Source organism: Artemia sp. Qi Xiang Cuo, chromosome 14, assembly GCF_049724085.1.
Source record: "Artemia sp. Qi Xiang Cuo chromosome 14, ASM4972408v1, whole genome shotgun sequence".
Lineage (NCBI taxonomy): Eukaryota > Metazoa > Arthropoda > Branchiopoda > Anostraca > Artemiidae > Artemia > Artemia sp. Qi Xiang Cuo.
In genome coordinates this window covers 58,649,253-58,668,052 of record NC_142807.1, presented here as the reverse complement: position 1 = coordinate 58,668,052, position 18,800 = coordinate 58,649,253, and the positions used below count along the sequence as shown (strand labels likewise).

General features: G+C 34.0%; 1 protein-coding gene across 1 annotated transcript in view; it reads left to right on the top strand.

The window, feature by feature from the left end:
* Positions 1 to 18,170, top strand: part of LOC148944696 (alpha-amylase 1B-like) — a 49,677-nt gene extending 31,507 nt beyond the window's left edge. The window contains exons 7-10 of the mRNA XM_089099997.1: positions 12,237 to 12,361; positions 13,134 to 13,202; positions 15,186 to 15,333; positions 18,106 to 18,170. Of these exons, the coding sequence (XP_088956123.1) occupies positions 12,237 to 12,361; positions 13,134 to 13,202; positions 15,186 to 15,333; positions 18,106 to 18,170 (407 nt within the window). The remainder of the gene's footprint in view (positions 1 to 12,236; positions 12,362 to 13,133; positions 13,203 to 15,185; positions 15,334 to 18,105) is intronic.
* Positions 18,171 to 18,800: the final 630 nt, after the last annotated feature.

The following is an 18,800-nucleotide window of genomic DNA, read 5'->3' as shown; positions in this document are numbered from 1 at the left end:
TAGGGAGGCGCTGGGGGAAGCACCAAAAAAAAAAAAAAGTAAAAATTTCGAAATGTTATCCCCCAAACGCCCACCTCAGACCCCCCAAGGTCCGCCCCGGGTCCGCAAAGGGCCCCCGGGCCCCCAAAGGCCCACCCGGCCCTCCAGGGCCCCCGGATCCCCAAAGGTCCTCCCCGGGCCCCCCCAAGATTCCCCTCTCCATTTTTTTAATACCTTCTTACTTCTATTTTCTTTCTGGCTAGAAAAATGTCTAAAGACGAGTTTTCAGGTTCACATTTCAGAACAACTTTAGAGTAAGTTAATTTACTGATGTTCATCCTACGGACATTTTCTAAATTGAATTACGTATATTGATATCTAAACAATATAATCTATTGCTTTTTGGATACCTCAACACCAAGAATTACTTTTCAAAAGACATTTCAGAGCAAGTTACTTTCTTAATGTCCCTCCTAAACCCATTTTCCAACTTGAAGTACTTATCTTTTTCACCCACAACTATACTTTACAGCTTTTGGGATACCTCAACACCAAGAAATTCTTTTCAAAGACCATTTCAGAGCAAGTTACTTTCTTAACGTCCATCCTAAATCCATTTTCCAACTTGAAGTACTTATCATTTTCACTCAGAACTATACTTTACAGCTTTTTGGATACCTCAACACCAAGAAATACATTTCAAAGACCATTTCAGAGCAAGTTAATTTCTTAATTACAATCCTAAACCCATTTTGCAACTTGAAGTACTTATCTTTTTCACCCTCAACTATACTCTACACCTTTTTGGATACCTCAACATCAAGAAATTCTTTTCAAAGACCCTTTCAGAGCAAGTTACTTTCTTAATCTCACTCCTAAATCCATTTTCCAACTTGAAGCACTTATTTTTTTCACTCACAACTATACTTTACAGCTTTTGGGATACCTCAACACAAAGAAATACTTTTCAAAGACTATTTCAGATCAACTTACTTTCTTAATCTACAACATAAACCAATTTTACCTGTTGTAGAACTTAACATTTTCTACCAATGCTATACCTTACAACTTTTTGGATCCATAAGAAACAATAGAATCTATTTAAATCAAATTTAAGTGCAAGCTAATTTCTTAACTTTCCTCCTAACCACATTTTACAACTTAAAGTACTTATCTTTTTCACCCACAACTATACTTAACAGCTTTTTTGATGCCCCAACACTAAGAAATACTTTTCAAAGAACATTTCAGAGCAAGTTACTTTCTTAATGTCACTCCTAAATCCATTTTCCAACTTGAAGTACTTATCTTTTTAACCCGAAACTATACTTTACACCTTATTCGTTACCTCAACACCAAGAAATACTTTTCAAAGACCATTTCAGAGCAAGTTACTTTCTTAATGTCCATCCTAAGCCCATTATGCAACTTGAAGTACTTATCTTTTTCACCACAACCAGATCATACAGCTTTTTTGGATACCACAACACTAAGAAATACTTTTCAAGGACCATTTCAGAGCAAGTTACTTTCTTAATGTCCCACCTAAACCCATTTTCCAACTTGAAGTACTTATCTTTTTCATCACAACTATACTATACAGCTTTTTGGATACCTCAAAACCAAGAAATACTTTTCAAAGACCATTTCAGAGCAAGTTACTTTCTTAATGTCCCTCCTAAACCAAGTTTCCGACTTGAATTACTTTTCTTTTTCACTCACAACTATACTTTACAGCTTTTTGGTTACCTCAACACCAAGAAATACTTTTCAAAGACCATTTCAGAGCAAGTTACTTTCTTAATCTCACTCCTAAACCCATTTTCCAACTTGAATTACATATCTTTTTCACCCACAACTATACTTTACAGCTTTTTGGATACCTCAACACCAAAAAATACTTTTCAAAAACCATTTCAGAGCAAGTTACTTTCTTAATTTTCCTCCTAATCCCATTTTCCAACTTGAATTACTTATCTATTTCAACCTATAATATGCTTTACACCTTTTTTGTTACCTCAAAACCAAGAAATAATTTTCAAAATTCATTTCAGAGCAAGTAACTGTCTTAATTACACTCCTAAACCCATTTTGCAACTTGAAGAACTTATCTTTTTCTATAACAACAATACTTTACACCTTTTTGGTTACCTCAACACAAAAGAAATACATTTCAAAGACCCTTTCAGAGCAAGTGACTTTCTTAATGATCCTCATCAACCCATTTTCCAACTTGAAGTACTGATCTTTTTCAATAACAACACGACTTTACATCTTTTGTGATAAATCAACATCAAGAAATACTAAATAAAGACCATTTAGGAGGACGTTACTTTAATAATCTTCCTCCTAAATCAAGATTCCAACTTGGAGAACTTATCTTTTTTACTCACAACTATACTTTACACCTTTTTGGTTACCTCAACATAAAGAAATTCATTTCAAAGACCATTTCAGAGCAAGTTACTTTCTTAATGACCATCGTAAACCCATTTTCCAACTTTAATTACTTATCTTTTTCACCACAACCAGATCATACAGCTTTTTGGATACCTCAACACCAAGAAATACTTTTCAAAAACCATTTCAGAGCAAGTTACTTTCTTAATGTCTCTACTAAACCCATTTTCCGACTTTAATTAATTATTTTTTTTCATCTGCAAATTGATTTTACAACTTTTTGGTTACCTCAACACTAAGAAATACTTTTCAAAGACCATTTCAGAGCAACTTAATTTCTTAATGTCCCTCCTAAACCCATTTTTCGTCTTGAAGTAGCTATCTTTTTCACACACTTTCTCAATGAAAAAGAAATTAGTTTTAATCAATTCTATTTTTCCAAATAATATAACAATTTTCCACTTCGGTTCAGATTTTTCTCAAGGGAAGAAAAAATTTAAAATAATGTTCCAAATTTTCTCAACAAAGTGAAGAAAAGTTTTTGATCTCTTCTGAATTTTACCAAAGAACACGCTCCAATTCTAATTTCTCCAGAGAAAACAAAAATCTTCCAATTCATTTTTTATTTCACAAGGACATAAAGAAACATAAAATTTAATTATAATTTTTCAGTGGAAGATAGAAAAAGTAATACCAAACTTGTGAATATTTTCATGGAAGATGAAAAGTTCTTGTCCAATTTTAAATTTTCTCAACGAAGTGAAGAAAAGTTCAATTTATCTACTGAAATTTAAAAAAGAAAACACTTCAATTCTAATTTGTCAAGAGAAAAAAAAAATCTTACACATAAGTTCTTAATTTCACAAAGACATAAAGAAATTTAAAGTTCAATTCTAAATTTTTCGGTGGAAGATTGAAAAAGTAATACCATACTTGTGAATATTTTCAAGGAAGATTAAAAGTTCTAGTTCAATTTTCAATTTTCTCAAAGAAGTGAAGAAAAGTTCAAGTTCTCTACTGAATTTTACTAAAGAACACAATTCATTTCTAATTTCACCAGAGAAAATAAAAATCTTCCAATTCAATTCTTTATTTCACGGAGACATAAAGAAATTTAAAGTTCATTTCTAAATTTTTTGGCCGAAGATAGAAAAAGTAATACCATACTTGTGAACATTTTAATTGAAGACGAAAAGTTATAGTTAAAGTTAAAAGTTTATCAATGAAGTGACGAAAAGTTCAAGTTCGCTTCTGAATTTTACTAAAGAACACAGTTCAATTCTAATTTCACCCGAGAAAATAAAAATACTCCTCTTAAGTTCTTTATTTTACAATGTCAGCAGGTACTGTAAATGTATAGACTAAGATATGTGGTGGAAGAAAGAAACTTTAATAACGAACTCGTGAATAATTTAATATAAGACGAGTTTCACTTGGTAAATTATAAAATATCACTACTTATTTACGTAAAGTACTGTAACAAGAATTTACTGTACACCTGAACACACTTAAAATCACATATCACAAGAGGCACTAAAAATATTCAACTTAAGTTCTTAATTTCACAAAGACATAAAGAAATTTAAAGTTCAATTCTAATTTTTGGTGGAAGATAGAAAAAGTAATACCATACATGTGAATATTTTACCGGAAGATAAAAAGTTCTAGTTCAATTTACAATTTCCTCAACGAAGGGAAGAAAAGGTCAAGTTCTCTTCTGAACTTTACTAAAGAACACAATTCAATTCTAATTTCTTCAGAGAAAACAAAAATCTTCCACTTAAGTTCTTTATTTCACAAAGACATAAAGAAATTTAAAGTTCAATTCTAAGTTTTTCGGTGGAAGATATAAAAAGTAATACTATACTTGTGAATATTTTACCGGAAGATAAAAAGTTCTAGTTCAATTTAAAATTTACTTAACGATGTGAAGAAAAGTTCAAGTTCTCATCTAAATTTTACTAAAGGGCACAATTCAATCATAATTTCACCAGAGAAAATAAAAATCTTCCACTTCACCTCTTTATTTCACAAGGTTATAAAGAAATTTAAAATTCTTTTCTATGTTTTTTCAGTTTAGATAAAAAAATTACTTCCATCATAGTGATCAGTGTCCTTTAAGACGTAAAGTTTTTGTTAAATTAAAATTTTATCGACCTAGTAACGAAAAGTTCATGTAATTTTCCAAGATATACAAAAGATAACATTTAAATTTTAATTGAACCATATAACATGAAAATATTACACTTCAGTTTTAAGTTCCCCAAAGAAATAAAGAAATTTAAAGTTATATTCTAAATTTTTAGATGAAAGAAAAAAAAAGTAATAATATGAATGTGATTATTTTACATGAAGATCAAAAGTTTTACTTTATTTATAATTTTTCTTAAATTTTGTTATGATTTTTCTCAAAGAAATAAAAAATTTCAAGTTATGTTTCATATTTTTAATGTAAGATATAAAAAGTTATACATTGATTTTGAATATTCAAAATGAAGATAAGGAATTCTACTTTAATTCAGAATTTTCCAGAAGAACCGTAAAATGTTCATGTTTACTTCTGATTTTTATTAAGGAAGAGAAAAAATTTAGCTAGATTCTGAATATTACCCATGAAAATTAAAAAATATTCCATTTAATTTAAAAATTTCTCAAGGACATAAAAATTTAAATTTCAATTCTAAGATTTTCTTTATAAGATAGGAAAATTTATACTCTGAGTTTGATTAGTTTCCAGTTAAGATAATAAGTTTCACTTTAATTCTAATTTTCTTAAATTCAGTTCCTTTTTTTTTGCAAATATATTAAAAATTTAATTTTTGTAATTTTTTTTAGTTTATATTATCATTAGTGCTCAGTATAAGTTAGCCTAAACTTTTCTGTCGAGTATGGTTAGGTTAGGCTAGATTAAGTTAGGTTAGATTATGTTAGGTTAGGTTAGCCCACATACGCTTCACTTAGGTTAGCTTTGGCTAAGTGAGAGACAGCCTACACGTTAGGGGTCTGTTTAGGTAAGCTAAGAGTATGTTCGTTTCGTCGAAGTGAGTAGAGGAGCTTTTATCATACTTCCCCCCGCTTCCGTAGGCTAACCTAGCCTAACCTAACTTAACCTAACCTAACTTCTCTAACCTAACTAACCTAACCTTATTTTCTATGGATAAATTATAGCTTAAGTGTGATCTATGTTAAGTCTTAGAAGAGTATATGAGTTATTATTCAAAAGGTCTATACAATATTATTTAACTCGAAATTGTCATCTTTCATCAAACTGATAAGAATTATGGAAATAATTATTCCATCGACACTGGAAAAATTGATCAAAGAGCATAATATTTCTTGTGTGTCTTTCTAACCATTTAGCAGATTCTGACGATAGTTATTGTCTCTGGCTTCATTATGCTTGAAGGGTGTTCTTTAGTAAAATTCTGTTTATACATAGACCTTTTTTTCAAATTTTTATTGAAATTTGAAATTGAACTATAAATTTTTATATTAAATGAATTTATTAAATAGCCTAGTATTAATTCTTATATCTTACACCGAAAAACTTAGAATTTAACTTTAAATTTATTTATGTCTTTGTGAAATAAAGAACTTAAGTGGAAGATTTTTGTTTTCTCTGGAGAAATTAGAATTGAATCGTTTTCTTTAGTAAAATTCAGAAGAGAACTTGACCTTTTCTTCGCTTCGTTAAGGAAATTGTAAATTGAACTAAAACTTTTTATCTTCCGGGAAAATAGTCACAAGTATTGTATTACTTTTTCTATCTTCTACCAAAAATTAGAATTGAACTTTAAATTTCTGTATGTAATTGTGAAATTAAGAACTTAATTGGAAGATTTTTGTTTTCTCTGGAGAAATTATAATTGAAATGTGTTCTTTGTTAAAGTTCAGAAGAGAACTTGAACTTTTCTTCACTTCGTAGAGAAAATTTTAAATTTAAATACAGCTTCTTATAGTCTTTGAAAATGATAACAAGAACAGTATTACTTTTTCTATCTTCCACCGAAACACACAGAAAAGAACTTTGAATTTACCTATGTCTTTGTGATATAGATAACTGAAGATAACCATTTTTATTTTCTTTGTAGAAATTGGAATTGAATTTTGTTCCTTATTAAAATTCAGATGAGAACTTGAACTTTTCTTCACTTCGTTGAGGAAATTGTAAATTGAACTAGAACTTTTTATCTGCCATGAAAATATTCACAAGTAAGGTATTACTTTTTATATCTTCAGCCGAAAAATTTAGAAATGAACTTAAAATTTCTTTATGTTAACGTGAAATAAAGAACTTAAGTGGAAGATTTTTATTTTCTCTGGTGAAATTAGAATTGAATTTTGTTCTTTAGTAAAATTCAGAAGAGAACTTGAACATTTCTTCACTTCGTTGAGGAAATTGTAAATTGAACTAGAACTTTTTATCTTCCGGGAAAATATTCACAAGTATGGTATTACTTTTTCCATCTTCCACCGAAAAATTTAGAAATGAACTTTAAATTTCTTTATGTCTTTGTGAAATTAAGAACTTAAGGGGAATATTTTTGTTTTTTCTGTACAGATTAGCATTGAAGTTTGTTCTTTGGTAAATTTCAGAAGAGAACTTGAACTTTTCTTCACTTCGTTGAGAAAATTTTAAATTGGACAAGAACTTTTCATCTTCCATGAAAATATTCACAAGTTTGGTATTACTTTTTCTATCTTCCACCGAAAAATTAAAATTGAACTTTAAATTTCTTTATGTCTTTGTGAAATAAAGAAATGAATTGGAAGATTTTTGTTTTCTCTGTAGAAATTAGAATTGGAGCGTGTTCTTTGATAAAATTCAGAAGAGATCAAAAACTTTTCTTCACTTTGTTGAGAAAATTTGGAACATTATTTTAAATTTTTTCTTCCCTTGAGAAAAATCTGAACCGAAGTGGAAAATTGTTATATTATTTGGAAAAATAGAATTGATTAAAACTAAATTCTTTTTCATTGAGAAAGTGGGTGAAAAAGATAAGTACTTCAAGTTACAAAATGGGTTTAGGAGGGACATTAAGAAAGTAAATTGCTCTGAAATGGTCTTTGAAAAGTATTTCTTAGTGTTGAGGTAACCAAAATGTTGTAAACTACAGTTGAGGTTGAAAAAAATAAGTACTTAAAGTCGGAAATGGGTTTAGAAGGGACATTAAGAAAGTAACTTGCTCTGAATGGTTTTTGAAAAGTATTTCTTGGTGTTGAGGTATCCAAAAAGCTGTATGATCTGGTTTTGGTGAAAAAGATAAGTAATTCAAGTTGGAAAATGGGTTTAGGATGGACATTAAGAAAGTAACTTGCTCTGAAATGGTCTTTGAAAAGTATTTCTTGGTGTTGAGGTATCCCAAAAGCTGTAAAGTATAGTTGTGAGTAAAAAAGATAAGTTCTCCAAGTTGGAAAATGGATTTAGAAGTGACATTAAGAAAGTAACTTGCTCCGAAATGGTCTTTGAAAAGAATTTCTTGATGTTGAGGTATCCAAAAAGCTGTAAAGTATAGTTGAGGGTGAAAAAGATAAGTACATCAAGTTGGAAAATGGGTTTAGGATGGTCATTAAGAAAGTAACTTGCTCTGAAATGGTCTTTGAAATGTATTTCCTTTGTGTTGAGGTAACCAAAAAGGTGTAAAGTATTGTTGTGATCGAAAAATATAAGTTCTTCAAGTTGGAAAATGGGTTTAGGAATGACATTAAGAAAGTTACTTGCTCTGAAATGACTTTTGAAAAATATTTCTTGGTTTTGAGGTATCCAAAAAGGTGTAAAGTATAGTATCGGGTGAAAAAGATAAGTACTTCAAGTTAGAAAATGGGTTTAGGAGGGAAATTAAGAAAGTATCTTGCTCTGAAATGGTATTTGAAAAGTATTTCTTGGTGTTGAGGTATCCAAAAAGCTGTAAAGTATAGTTGTGGGTGAAAAAGATAAGTACTTCAAGTTGGAAAATGGGTTTAGGAGTGAGATTAAGAAAGTAACTTGCTCTGAAATGGTCTTTGAAAAGTATTTCTTGGTGTTGAGGTAACCAAAAAGCTGTAAAGTATAGTTGTGAGTGAAAAAGATAAGTAATTAAAGTTGGAAACTTGGTTTAGGATTGACATTAAGAAAGTAACTTGCTCTGAAATGGTCTTTGAAAAGTATTTCTTGGTTTTGAGGTATCCAAAAAGCTGTAAGGTATAGTTGTGATGAAAAAGATAAGTACTTCAAGTTAGAAACTTGGTTTATGAGGGACATTAAGAAAGTAACTTGCTCTGAAATGGTCCTTGAAAAGTATTTCTTAGTGTTGTGGTATCCCAAAAAGTTGTATGATCTGGTTGTGGTGAAAAAGATAAGTACTTCAAGTTGGAAACTGGGCTTAGGAGGGATATTAGGAAAGTAACTTTCGCTGAAATGGTCCTTGAATATTGTTTGCTTGTTTTGAGGTCACCAAAAGGCTGTAAAGTTTTGTTTCGGTGAAAAAGATAAGCGCATCAAGTTTCAAAATCGATTTAGGAGGGAAAGTAAGAAAGTAACTAGATCTCTAAAGGTCTTTGAAAATAATTTCTTGGCGTTGAGGTATCCAAAAAGCTGTAAAGTATAGTTTTGGGTGAAAAAGATAAGTACTTCAAGTTGCAAAATAGGTTGAGGATGTATGTTAAGAAATTAACGTGCTCTGAACTGTGAAATGAATTTTTTCTCTTTTAATTATACAAAAAGCTGTAAGGTATAGCTGTATGTGAAAGAGGTAAGTACTTTAAGTGGGAAACTTGGTTTAGGAGGGATATTAATAAAGTAAGTTGCTCTGAAATAGTCTTTGAAAAGTATTTCTTAGTGTTGAGGTATCCCAAAAGCTCTAAAGTATAGTTGTGAGTGAAAAAGATAGGTGCTTCAAGTTGGAAAATGGATTTAGGAGGGACATTAAGAAAGTAACTTACTCTGAAATGGTCTTTGAAAAGAATTTCTTGTTGTTGAGGTATCCAAAAAGCTTTATAGTATAGTTGAGGGTTAAAAAGATAAGTACTTCAAGCTTCAAACTTGATTTAGGTTGGAGATTAGGAAACCAAATTGCTCTGAAATGGTATTTTAATAGAATTTATTTATGTTGAGGTAATCCAATAGTTGTAAAGTATTTATGGGAGTGACAAAGATAATTGCTTAATGTTGCAAACTTGATTTAGGAGGGACGTAAAGAAAGTAACTTGCTCTGAAATGGTCTTTGAAAAGAATTTCTTGGTGTTGAGGTATCCCAAAAGCTGTAAAGTATAGTTGTGAGTGAAAAAGATAAGTGCTTCAAGTTGCAAAATGGGTTTAGGAGGGACATTAAGAAAGAAACTTGCTCTGAAATGTCTTTTGAAAAGTATTTCTTGGTGTTGAGGTATCCAAAAAGCTATAAAGTATATTTGTGGGTGAAAAAGATAAGTACTTCAAGTTAGAAAATGGGTTTAGGAGGGACATTAAGAAAGTAACTTGCTCTGAAGTTGTTCTGAAAAGTGGATCTGGAAAATAGGTTCTGTAACTTGTTCTGAAAAGAAATAATAAATCCATAAAAAATTATTAAAAAAATGGCGCGGGGACGCTTTGGGGGGCCCGGGGGGGACCTTTGGGGATCCGGGGGTCCTGGAGGGCCGGGTGGGCCTTTGGGGCCCCGGGGGCCCTTTGCAGACCCGTGGCGGACCTTGGGGGGTCTGAGGAGGGCGTTTGGGGGATAACATTTCGAAATTTTTATTTTTTTTTTTTTTTTGGTGCTTCCCCCAGCGCTTCCCTAACCTTGCCACACATCGCTTCCCGGACCCATCGTGGTGCTTCTCTGACCCACAGCGCATCCTGCGGTGCCTCCCTGCGGCGCATCCCCTGCGGCGCTTTCCTGACCTGCGGGGCATCCCTGCGGCACATCCTGCGGCGCTTTCCTGGCCCACGGCGCACCCCGGCAGCGCTTCTCTGGCCCGGAGGACCTTTGGGGGCCGGGGGTGGGCCTTTGGGGCACAATGAGGGCCTTTGGGGTACAGGGAGGGCCTTTGGGGGTCCGGGGGGGCAGTTGGGGACCGGTGGAGGGCCTTTGGGACCCTGTTGGGCCTGGGGGAGCGCTCGGGGCCTGGGGGGGGCTCGGGGAGGGCCTGGGGAGGTCTAGATGGGCCTTTGGGGGCGCCGGTGACCCTTTGGGAGCTTGGGGGACCTTTGAGGACCGGGGGCTTCCTTCGGGCTCGGGGTAGGAGGATTGGAACCCTTTGGGGCCGGGTTAGAGGACCTCACAACACTGTTCGAATGAAACTTGTGTATTATAACGACCACAGAGTTTCACCATTAAATTCTCTTCTAAAATCTCTTCAAAAATCATCTTTTAAAATGTCTCTAACTGTTTCGCCGAAATAGTTCCATAACCTGTCTAAATCAGTTTCGACCAAATAATCCATAAACATAATTTCAGCGTGTTCCTTTTGTTTTTGGCATCTCTTCGCTAATGCATTTCAAATTAATAAGAAACCTGATTTCCGCGCTAAAACAATTCATCGCTAAGATGTTTCTTGGAGAATTGTTTCCATGGCCTTTGGTTATTAATATCCTTTGGAGTTCGACCAAAAGAGTTTTTTCCGAGGCAAAGACATTATTGACTTGGATCTATTCCTGGAGAATCGTTTCTAGGCGGAAATTTTTAAAGTCTGACAGATGATGTCATTGGTTGATTGATATGTCAAGAAAGGGGAATTAATTTGTTGTTTCTAAGGGGAATTATTGATTCACGATAGGTGAATTGAGGTCGACGGCACAGGTGTTCCAAGGTCGATGTTGTTGTTGTTGTAAGTGCACGCTCTCAGCGAATGTCAAGGTCGATGTTGTTGTTGTTGACACACTTTGATTACGCAATCAAGTTCTCGGAAATTCACTTCCCCCTCGAGTCCTAGGTCAATAACATTGTTCCCGTTAGAATTCAATGCGCATGTGCAACCTTCGTCCCGGAGTTATTACACATAGAAACATCAAATAAATCGACCTTGTAAAAAGAGGTCATTGACCGATTACGCAATCATTCTCCCTAGGGAGGCTATGCCCTTATTTGGTGCCCCGTCATCATTAAAAATGCTGACATGACCACGTGGTCATGTCACGACCTTCTGATAGGGTTCTACTGACAGGGTAACTGTCATCTGATGCTGTCATGCTTGTTTAATATCTCCCTCCCCCTATACTTTGAATGCACCTCTTTTTGTTAAATCACTTTTGGAAAAATGAAAACAAATCCTTAATCTTCTCCCTGTATTTTTGGAAATTTATGTGCCTAGTACCAATAAAAAACAACAAGAATCAAACCTCTACCCTCGCCCCCCCCTCCAAAAAACAAATAATATTTAGAGTAGAGGGTTGGAAATCCCGCGAAGACCCAATTGAATATAAGCGGACTTTGTTCTATTTTTTAATAAGAAAATGTTTTGTCTTAACTGTTAATATGTTAAACTACATGCATGTCTAGGTTATTTATACAACAAAAAATTCAATTTGGTTATCTATAGACAAATTAAAGTTAAGATGTTTTTTATTCCGTTCTATTTTTCTACAGATGCTTTCTTATGACCTATGTTTAACTTTTGATCCTCTTATGATCGATTTCTTCATTAGTAATTTCTGTCTATTCCGATCTTTGCTTCTTTTGAACTTGAACTTGACAATGAGACAATTTTTTTCTTTTTTAATGTTTAATAGCACTCCTTGCTTTTTATTAAAACACTAATTATTTTTTCAATCTTATTGTTTATAAAATTTTCTGTGTTCTGGTTCAGTTTTCCGTATTTTGTTTTTGTGTCATCTCTATATTTTTTGGGGAAGGGGATTTGAGTTTTTAATCTATTCAAAAATGTTTTATATTATATGTTTTCAGGTGAGGGCTGGGGAATGCTTCCTGGAACAAGCGCAGTTGTTTTTGTTGACAATCATGACAACCAGAGAGGCCATGGTGCTGGAGGACCTGACATTATAACCCATAAGGACTCTAAACTTTACAAGGTTTTTAATGCTCTCTTTTGTTCTTTCACCGTTTATTTCATGGAACATAGGCCCAGTTGCACCGTCAAGGTGGGTGGGGGTAAGGTGTCAACTGGGGGAAGCAAGTACAGGGGGAAGATTTTGCTCCCCTAGATTTTAAAAAGTACCTTATTTTAATTTCCCTTACAAAATAAAAAAAGACTTAAATGCATCCCCCTCTCCTTTGAATTTAAAAAATCCACTTTTTGTATCTTCATTTAGAATATCGAGAAAACCCTAGTCCCTCCCTCTACATTTGCGTGAATTGGTATCTTTGAGGCAGGAGGGTCAAAACTGACACTACCCAGGCACCTAAAAGCCTATCTACGCCTCTAATCAGGGGCGTCCCGAGGCTCATTTTATTGGGGGGGGGGGTCTTTGTAAATTTTACCGAGTTGCCGCCTGATTTATGCCGAATTTCCTGCAAAAATCAAGAATTTTGCTAAATTTCGGCCGATTTTGCAAAATTTCTGCCGAAATTTTCGCGTTCGGTGATACTTTTACCGAATGCCAAAAAATTTGGGGGGGGGGGCCTCCCTGCCCCCTTCGGGCCGCCCCTCATCTAATAACCCTCACCCGTGCGAACTCACAATTAGCACAATTAAACATAAGTATTACAAATAAAGGGTCTTATAAATTTCACAAGAAATCTGGATTACATCCCATCTTAAAATCCAGTGAGTATTTTTTTACTATTCTATCCGAGTTGATGCCTGCTTTGGATCTTTGTTAATGATATGTATTTTTTTTCTAGATGGCTGTTGGTTTCATGCTTGCTTATCCCTATGGATGGGCCCGAATAATGTCTAGCTTCTTTTTTGACGTAAGATATTTATCTTATTTATTTTTCAATATATTTTTATACTTCTAAACATACTTAAAAAACAAAATATAGAATGGACTTCAAATAAACATTTTTATTATTCGTAAGCCTAAATAGTTAATATTCCGTATTTTTCAAGTAGTAATTAAAATATTCCAATAATTAATAAATAAATAAATTAATTAATAAATAAAACTAAATTCGAATCAATATTTCATTTTTTCTTTGCATACAAGCCTGCGTAATAGTTTGTCGTCTAAAATACTTTCTGATAGCCAAGACACAATATTCTATTAGATTTTAACCTTTTCATTTTTTCCACTTCAGAAATTTTTCCATTTTAGAAATCCTGAGGAACGATTCAACCTCATACCTTTGTGTTAAAAAAACTGCTAATTAAAAAAAGAAACGGCTAATTAAAAAAGTCATTCCTTACATAGATAAAAGCATATCGACCTTATGGTCCAGGCCTTCGACATTTGAGTTAGTGCTCCTTGGGATCCGAATTTAGTGCAGTATCTTGTAGTTACTGAACTCAAAGGCATCTAAATTCGGGATAGCAGTTTGACAATTTTGTTACCACAGGACAACCAATAAATACAAAAGATGGCACGGTAGTATCTCCTTCAAAGGCCGTATCCGGGGGGGGGGGTTGTCCCCCACCCCCCCAAAAAAATGTTGATCTGACTCGTAAAAACGCAACAAAAATTAATATAAAACAAGCTTTTGGTACTTTTTTAAAGTTTTTTTTGTGCCCCCCCCCCCGAAAAAACACTTTCATACCCCCACCCTCGAAAAAAATCCTGGATACAGCCCTGGTTCCTCTTATTTAGAATAAAACAGCAATGGGCAGTGTTATTTGTAGCAAACATCAATATCGAGTTCTGTTGGTTTTACATATCTGAATCTTGTGGGGGGGGGGGGGGTGTTAAATTAACGAATATTTGTTCTCAGCAGTCTTCCATCTATATTATTGAGATCTGTCGTCTTAGAGTAATGGTTTTAATAAATATGAGTCCCTTGCATCCATGCATATATTATCATGCGGTATGCATCGCTTTTCCACATTGTTACATGCATCGCATTTTATAGTCTTCTGTGTGCTGAAATTAGAAACGGCTAATTAAAAAATTCCCGGAAAAAAAAAAAATCAGGATTTTAAGAACCAATTCTGGATTTTTAAAAACTATAAGGGAGCCAAATGATAAATTATTCTTTTACAACAAATTTGACCAAGAACTTGAAACGAAGAAGGTGGAATTTCCGTTCTGGTGTGGTAAGATAAAACAATATTCGAAAATTTAAGAATGCTTCCTATAACAATTATATGTGGTGATTTTTATAATTTGTTATTTAGCGCATTTTTAAAGTACCAAAATTAGCAAACTGCTACCCCAATTTTAGACCAAAAGAAGCTTGACACAGGAATCAAAGAATCAACTTTAGTTTTATAACCTTTTGAGTTGAGCAGCGATAACACCAATGTTGTTTATGCTAATTTCTGTTTGTTTTAAGCTCCATTTCTTCGTTAGTAATAAACCCAGATTTAGATACTTTTAAGATGTAAGGAACCCAGAGTTGACCTGGGTACTGAACAACCGACTAAGGATTTTCCGTGAAAAATTACATAAAATACCAATGTTAACTTAAAATCCATGTTTACTTAAAAAGTAAAATGTAAACGAATTTATGGGAGTTTTTAGAAAGAACTTAAAAATCCATGAAAATGGTGGCAGATCGAAGTAGAAGGTATAACTTTAGAATTAGCAAGGCAAAAAGCTTTGACTGGAAGTTTTAAACACTCCATCTTAAACATCGAGGAAATTACAGTTTAGCTTGGGTATTACACCAGTATATTATAAATATTATTTTAAGGAATTACTGAAAGCTAATAGTTATATCTAAGTGTTTTTTAAAAATTTATTCTAATATCAATAAAGCAAAACGGGTTTCTAACTTCACATTTCCTTTACTTTTTTCTAGAATACTGACCAGGGGCCTCCTCACGACAGTAACTACAATACCATTAATGTACCAATAAATTCGGATGATACTTGTGGTGGAGGATGGGTGTGTGAACATAGATGGCGTCAGATTTACAACATGGTCGAGTTTAGAAATACCGTTTTTGGTAAGTTTCATTTTATGAATTCAGTAATGAAATAAAAGAATTATTGAGAAGAAAATGGGGATGCTGTTTCAGCCGGCGAAAAAAAAAGTATCAGGACGCAAAATATAAATCTTATGGAAGAGTGGAAAAAGGTATTTCGTTTCATTTTTTTTTTTTTTAATCATGGTTTCTGCAACACAGTTAAGTGCAGGGGCGTCGTTTGGGGGTGGCAAGGGGGGGCAGTTGCCCCCACAATAATGTGGTGAAAAAAATATTATACATCTCGTGCCCTTTGACAATCCAGATATGGACCCTTCTTTCCCCCCTCCCAATAAAAATGCTGGAGATTCGCTCCTGGTAAAGAGCTAACATCTGCTCATAGTAGTCAAAAATTTGAAAACGCTATCTAGTAAGAATTTTTTTTTCGATAGGAAATAAGGAGCAACAATAAAACTTAAAATAAGTTTTATTGAAATGCATAGAATGAGCTCTACAATAAAGCTTAAATTATTCCATATATGAGGAACCCCTTTCTCTTATGCTTAAAGTTCGATTTTTTCTCTCAATTCTCTAAGAACAACTGCTGAAACACAAGGGCCGTTGTTTGAAGTCTATTGAGGAGGGATTCCCATCATACAAGGAATAATATCTTTTCGTTTTAAGCTTTAACATTGCTCCTTCATTTCAGTTGAAAAAAACTTGTTTCTTGAATCAATTTCGGATCGTTTTTCAAATCATACCCGGGTCTAACCCAAATATGATGTGGGCTACCCGCCTCATAGACCTCCAATATCTTGCTGATAAAGTGTATGTGTCAATAATCGTTAATTAATTAGTAGCATCTTGCTTTTTCAGTTTTCTGCTTAAGAATTAACATTTTGGAGAATTAACATTTTGTTCATCGAAAGTCAAAATTTTCGATGAACAGTAGTTTTCTTGAATATCTCCTTAATAGTACTTTTTACCACAGGATTTCGGGTGGGGAGAAAGGGGTGAATACAGAATAAAATTCTGCGTGACTTTTAATCTTCTGCGTGGCTGAAACCATTGTGACCTCTACAATAGAGTTATCTGATGTTTAAACACAGTTTGTTTGTGTTTAAACACAAAATGTTGTTATGTTTAAATCTAGGAGTGGCTTGTAGTATTCACACCAGGGGTGGAGGTGAGATTTTCATGAAAGAGATTTCTTGTTACGAATCGTCATCGACAAAATGGACCAATGCTGGATATTTGTTTACATTAACTTTCTCGACAAGGTAACAAGTGAGTGAAAGTTAATAATTTGAAGAAGTCATTCGAAATTGCACTTGAAATTGCAGTATCAAAAATAAAATCCAACGAACTTGAAAGTGATAGACAGACAAAAGAAAATTGTTGGTACTCTTATGATGAATATTACCAAGATTATGAAATATACCTTCCCAAAATAAAGAAGACTTTTTCACACGTATCTTTAGCTATCAATCAATTTCTAGCAGTCACAAGTTTAGACCAATCAGGTTTGACTGTAAAAGAGGCAGAAAATTATGATTGGTAGAAAATGATTAAGCATACACATTGGTATCTAACTAAACATTAATGTGAACTGGAATCAGACAAAGAAAGAAAAAGAGTTTAGTACTGGCTCATAAATAGCCGTTATAGATTTGCCCGCCCTGTTATCTATTTATATTTCTTGAGATATCCGCATGAAGGGGATAAAGTAATTCTAAACAAGTAGAATAAGGCCCCCCTCAACATTCCTAGCTTTTGAGTGGTTAGCGTTGCTCCATACTTCCTGCTACTATAGTCACCGAAAACACTGGAACCAGAACCACCAAAACAACGGCCACCGGAACAAGCTTGAGCCAGTGCGTTGCGTGACAGTTCTTTCTTGCTACTAGTGTGATAAATCGTATTTGGTGTTTACTGTGTTATCAAAGGTAGCATAAATTAGTTGGTGCGTCAGTCGGAACTATGATAGCTATTTTATTAAACGAACTTTTAATCTTCTAAATATTAGTAAAAAGAAAATAACAAGATTCTGTTTTTGAGCCCAAAATTGTTTTTTTAAGACGTCCTAATGCTTTTCACTAAATCAGATCACATTTTCAGACGTGATTATATTCGTCATGTGCAAAGTTAACATTGAACACAAAATAATAAGAGTCCGTGAGATCAATTCTAGAGCCGAAACATAGCCTGATCATCAGTCCTGAGCTACAAAGGTTTTTGAAGCATTTTAGCAGAAGCCCAAAACTACTACATCAGAAAAAAATATTTTTCATCTTGAAGGATTCCCAGAATGCATATACACACGGAGGAGATTCTCCATGGGACCTCTTCTCCGGAAGTCATAATATAGAGTTTGAAATCGAGTTCAGTTCCGGTTCCTTTCAAGACCCTGAGTGACCGGCAATCTTTAAAATTGGGAGACCGTGTGTTAAATACAGGAATGGTAAATAAAGGACAATGTGGACAATGTGGTAAATACAGGAATGTATTTACCACATTGTATCTCGATGCACAGGCTTCTACCTTTTTAAAAGTCAAGTAATGACCTCATTGCCATTAGTGTTGCCATCGGTATAGTTACCACAAAGAAAAGGTACACATAAAATGTTCCAGAAAAGGCACTTTAAAAGCCACTAAAGGAATGTGGCACTAGCAAAGAGCAGGTAAAGTAAGCTAATAAGTATCCAAGCGTGCCTTGGGTACTATTTGGCATTTCAGAAATTATAGTCGATAGAAAGATAAAATAATTGCCAATGCCGGTAAACTCTAGAGAACACCTATTTTTCTTATGTATAGATAAAGTAAAAGTAATTAAGCAAGCTCTACTAGCTCAGTTGGCAGCAGTAGAAGGGCCTTATTGAATCGTGTCACGCACCCCTGCTGCCATCTACAATTTAGTTTAATGCTGACAGGACATAATTTATTCAAGGATTATAGATTGTGTCTAATGTGGGGGTGTCAATGTCAATCTTTCTGTTGTTGTTTGGCCTAGTGATTCGGAGTCGAGGGATGATGTAACTCAGAGAGTGTTGACTTTATTTAGTCCAGGCATATCGATAGAGTCTACAGTGTGTGTGTCAAGGTCAATCGATCTGTTGTTGTATGTCCTCGAGCGAATGACATGAGGGACGATTTACATAATCGATGGTGGAATTATTGATTCACGAGCGTGGGGAATTATGAAACAATATGGTCATAGAGTCCCTAGGGGGAAAGATTACGTAATCACTCAATGATCTCTTTTTCCAAGATCGATTTATTTTTTGTTTCTATGTGTAATAACTCGGGGGGCGAAGGTTGCACCTGCGCATTGAATTCTAACGGGAGCAATGTTATTGATCTGGGACTCGAGGGGGAAGCGAATTTCCGTGGATTTACATAATCGCTAGGGAAATTATTGATTCACGAAGGGGGAATTAAGAAACAAACATGGCTTCATTGTTGTTTGGCTAACCTAACCTGTGAACTTGATTTACATAATCGGTGGGGAA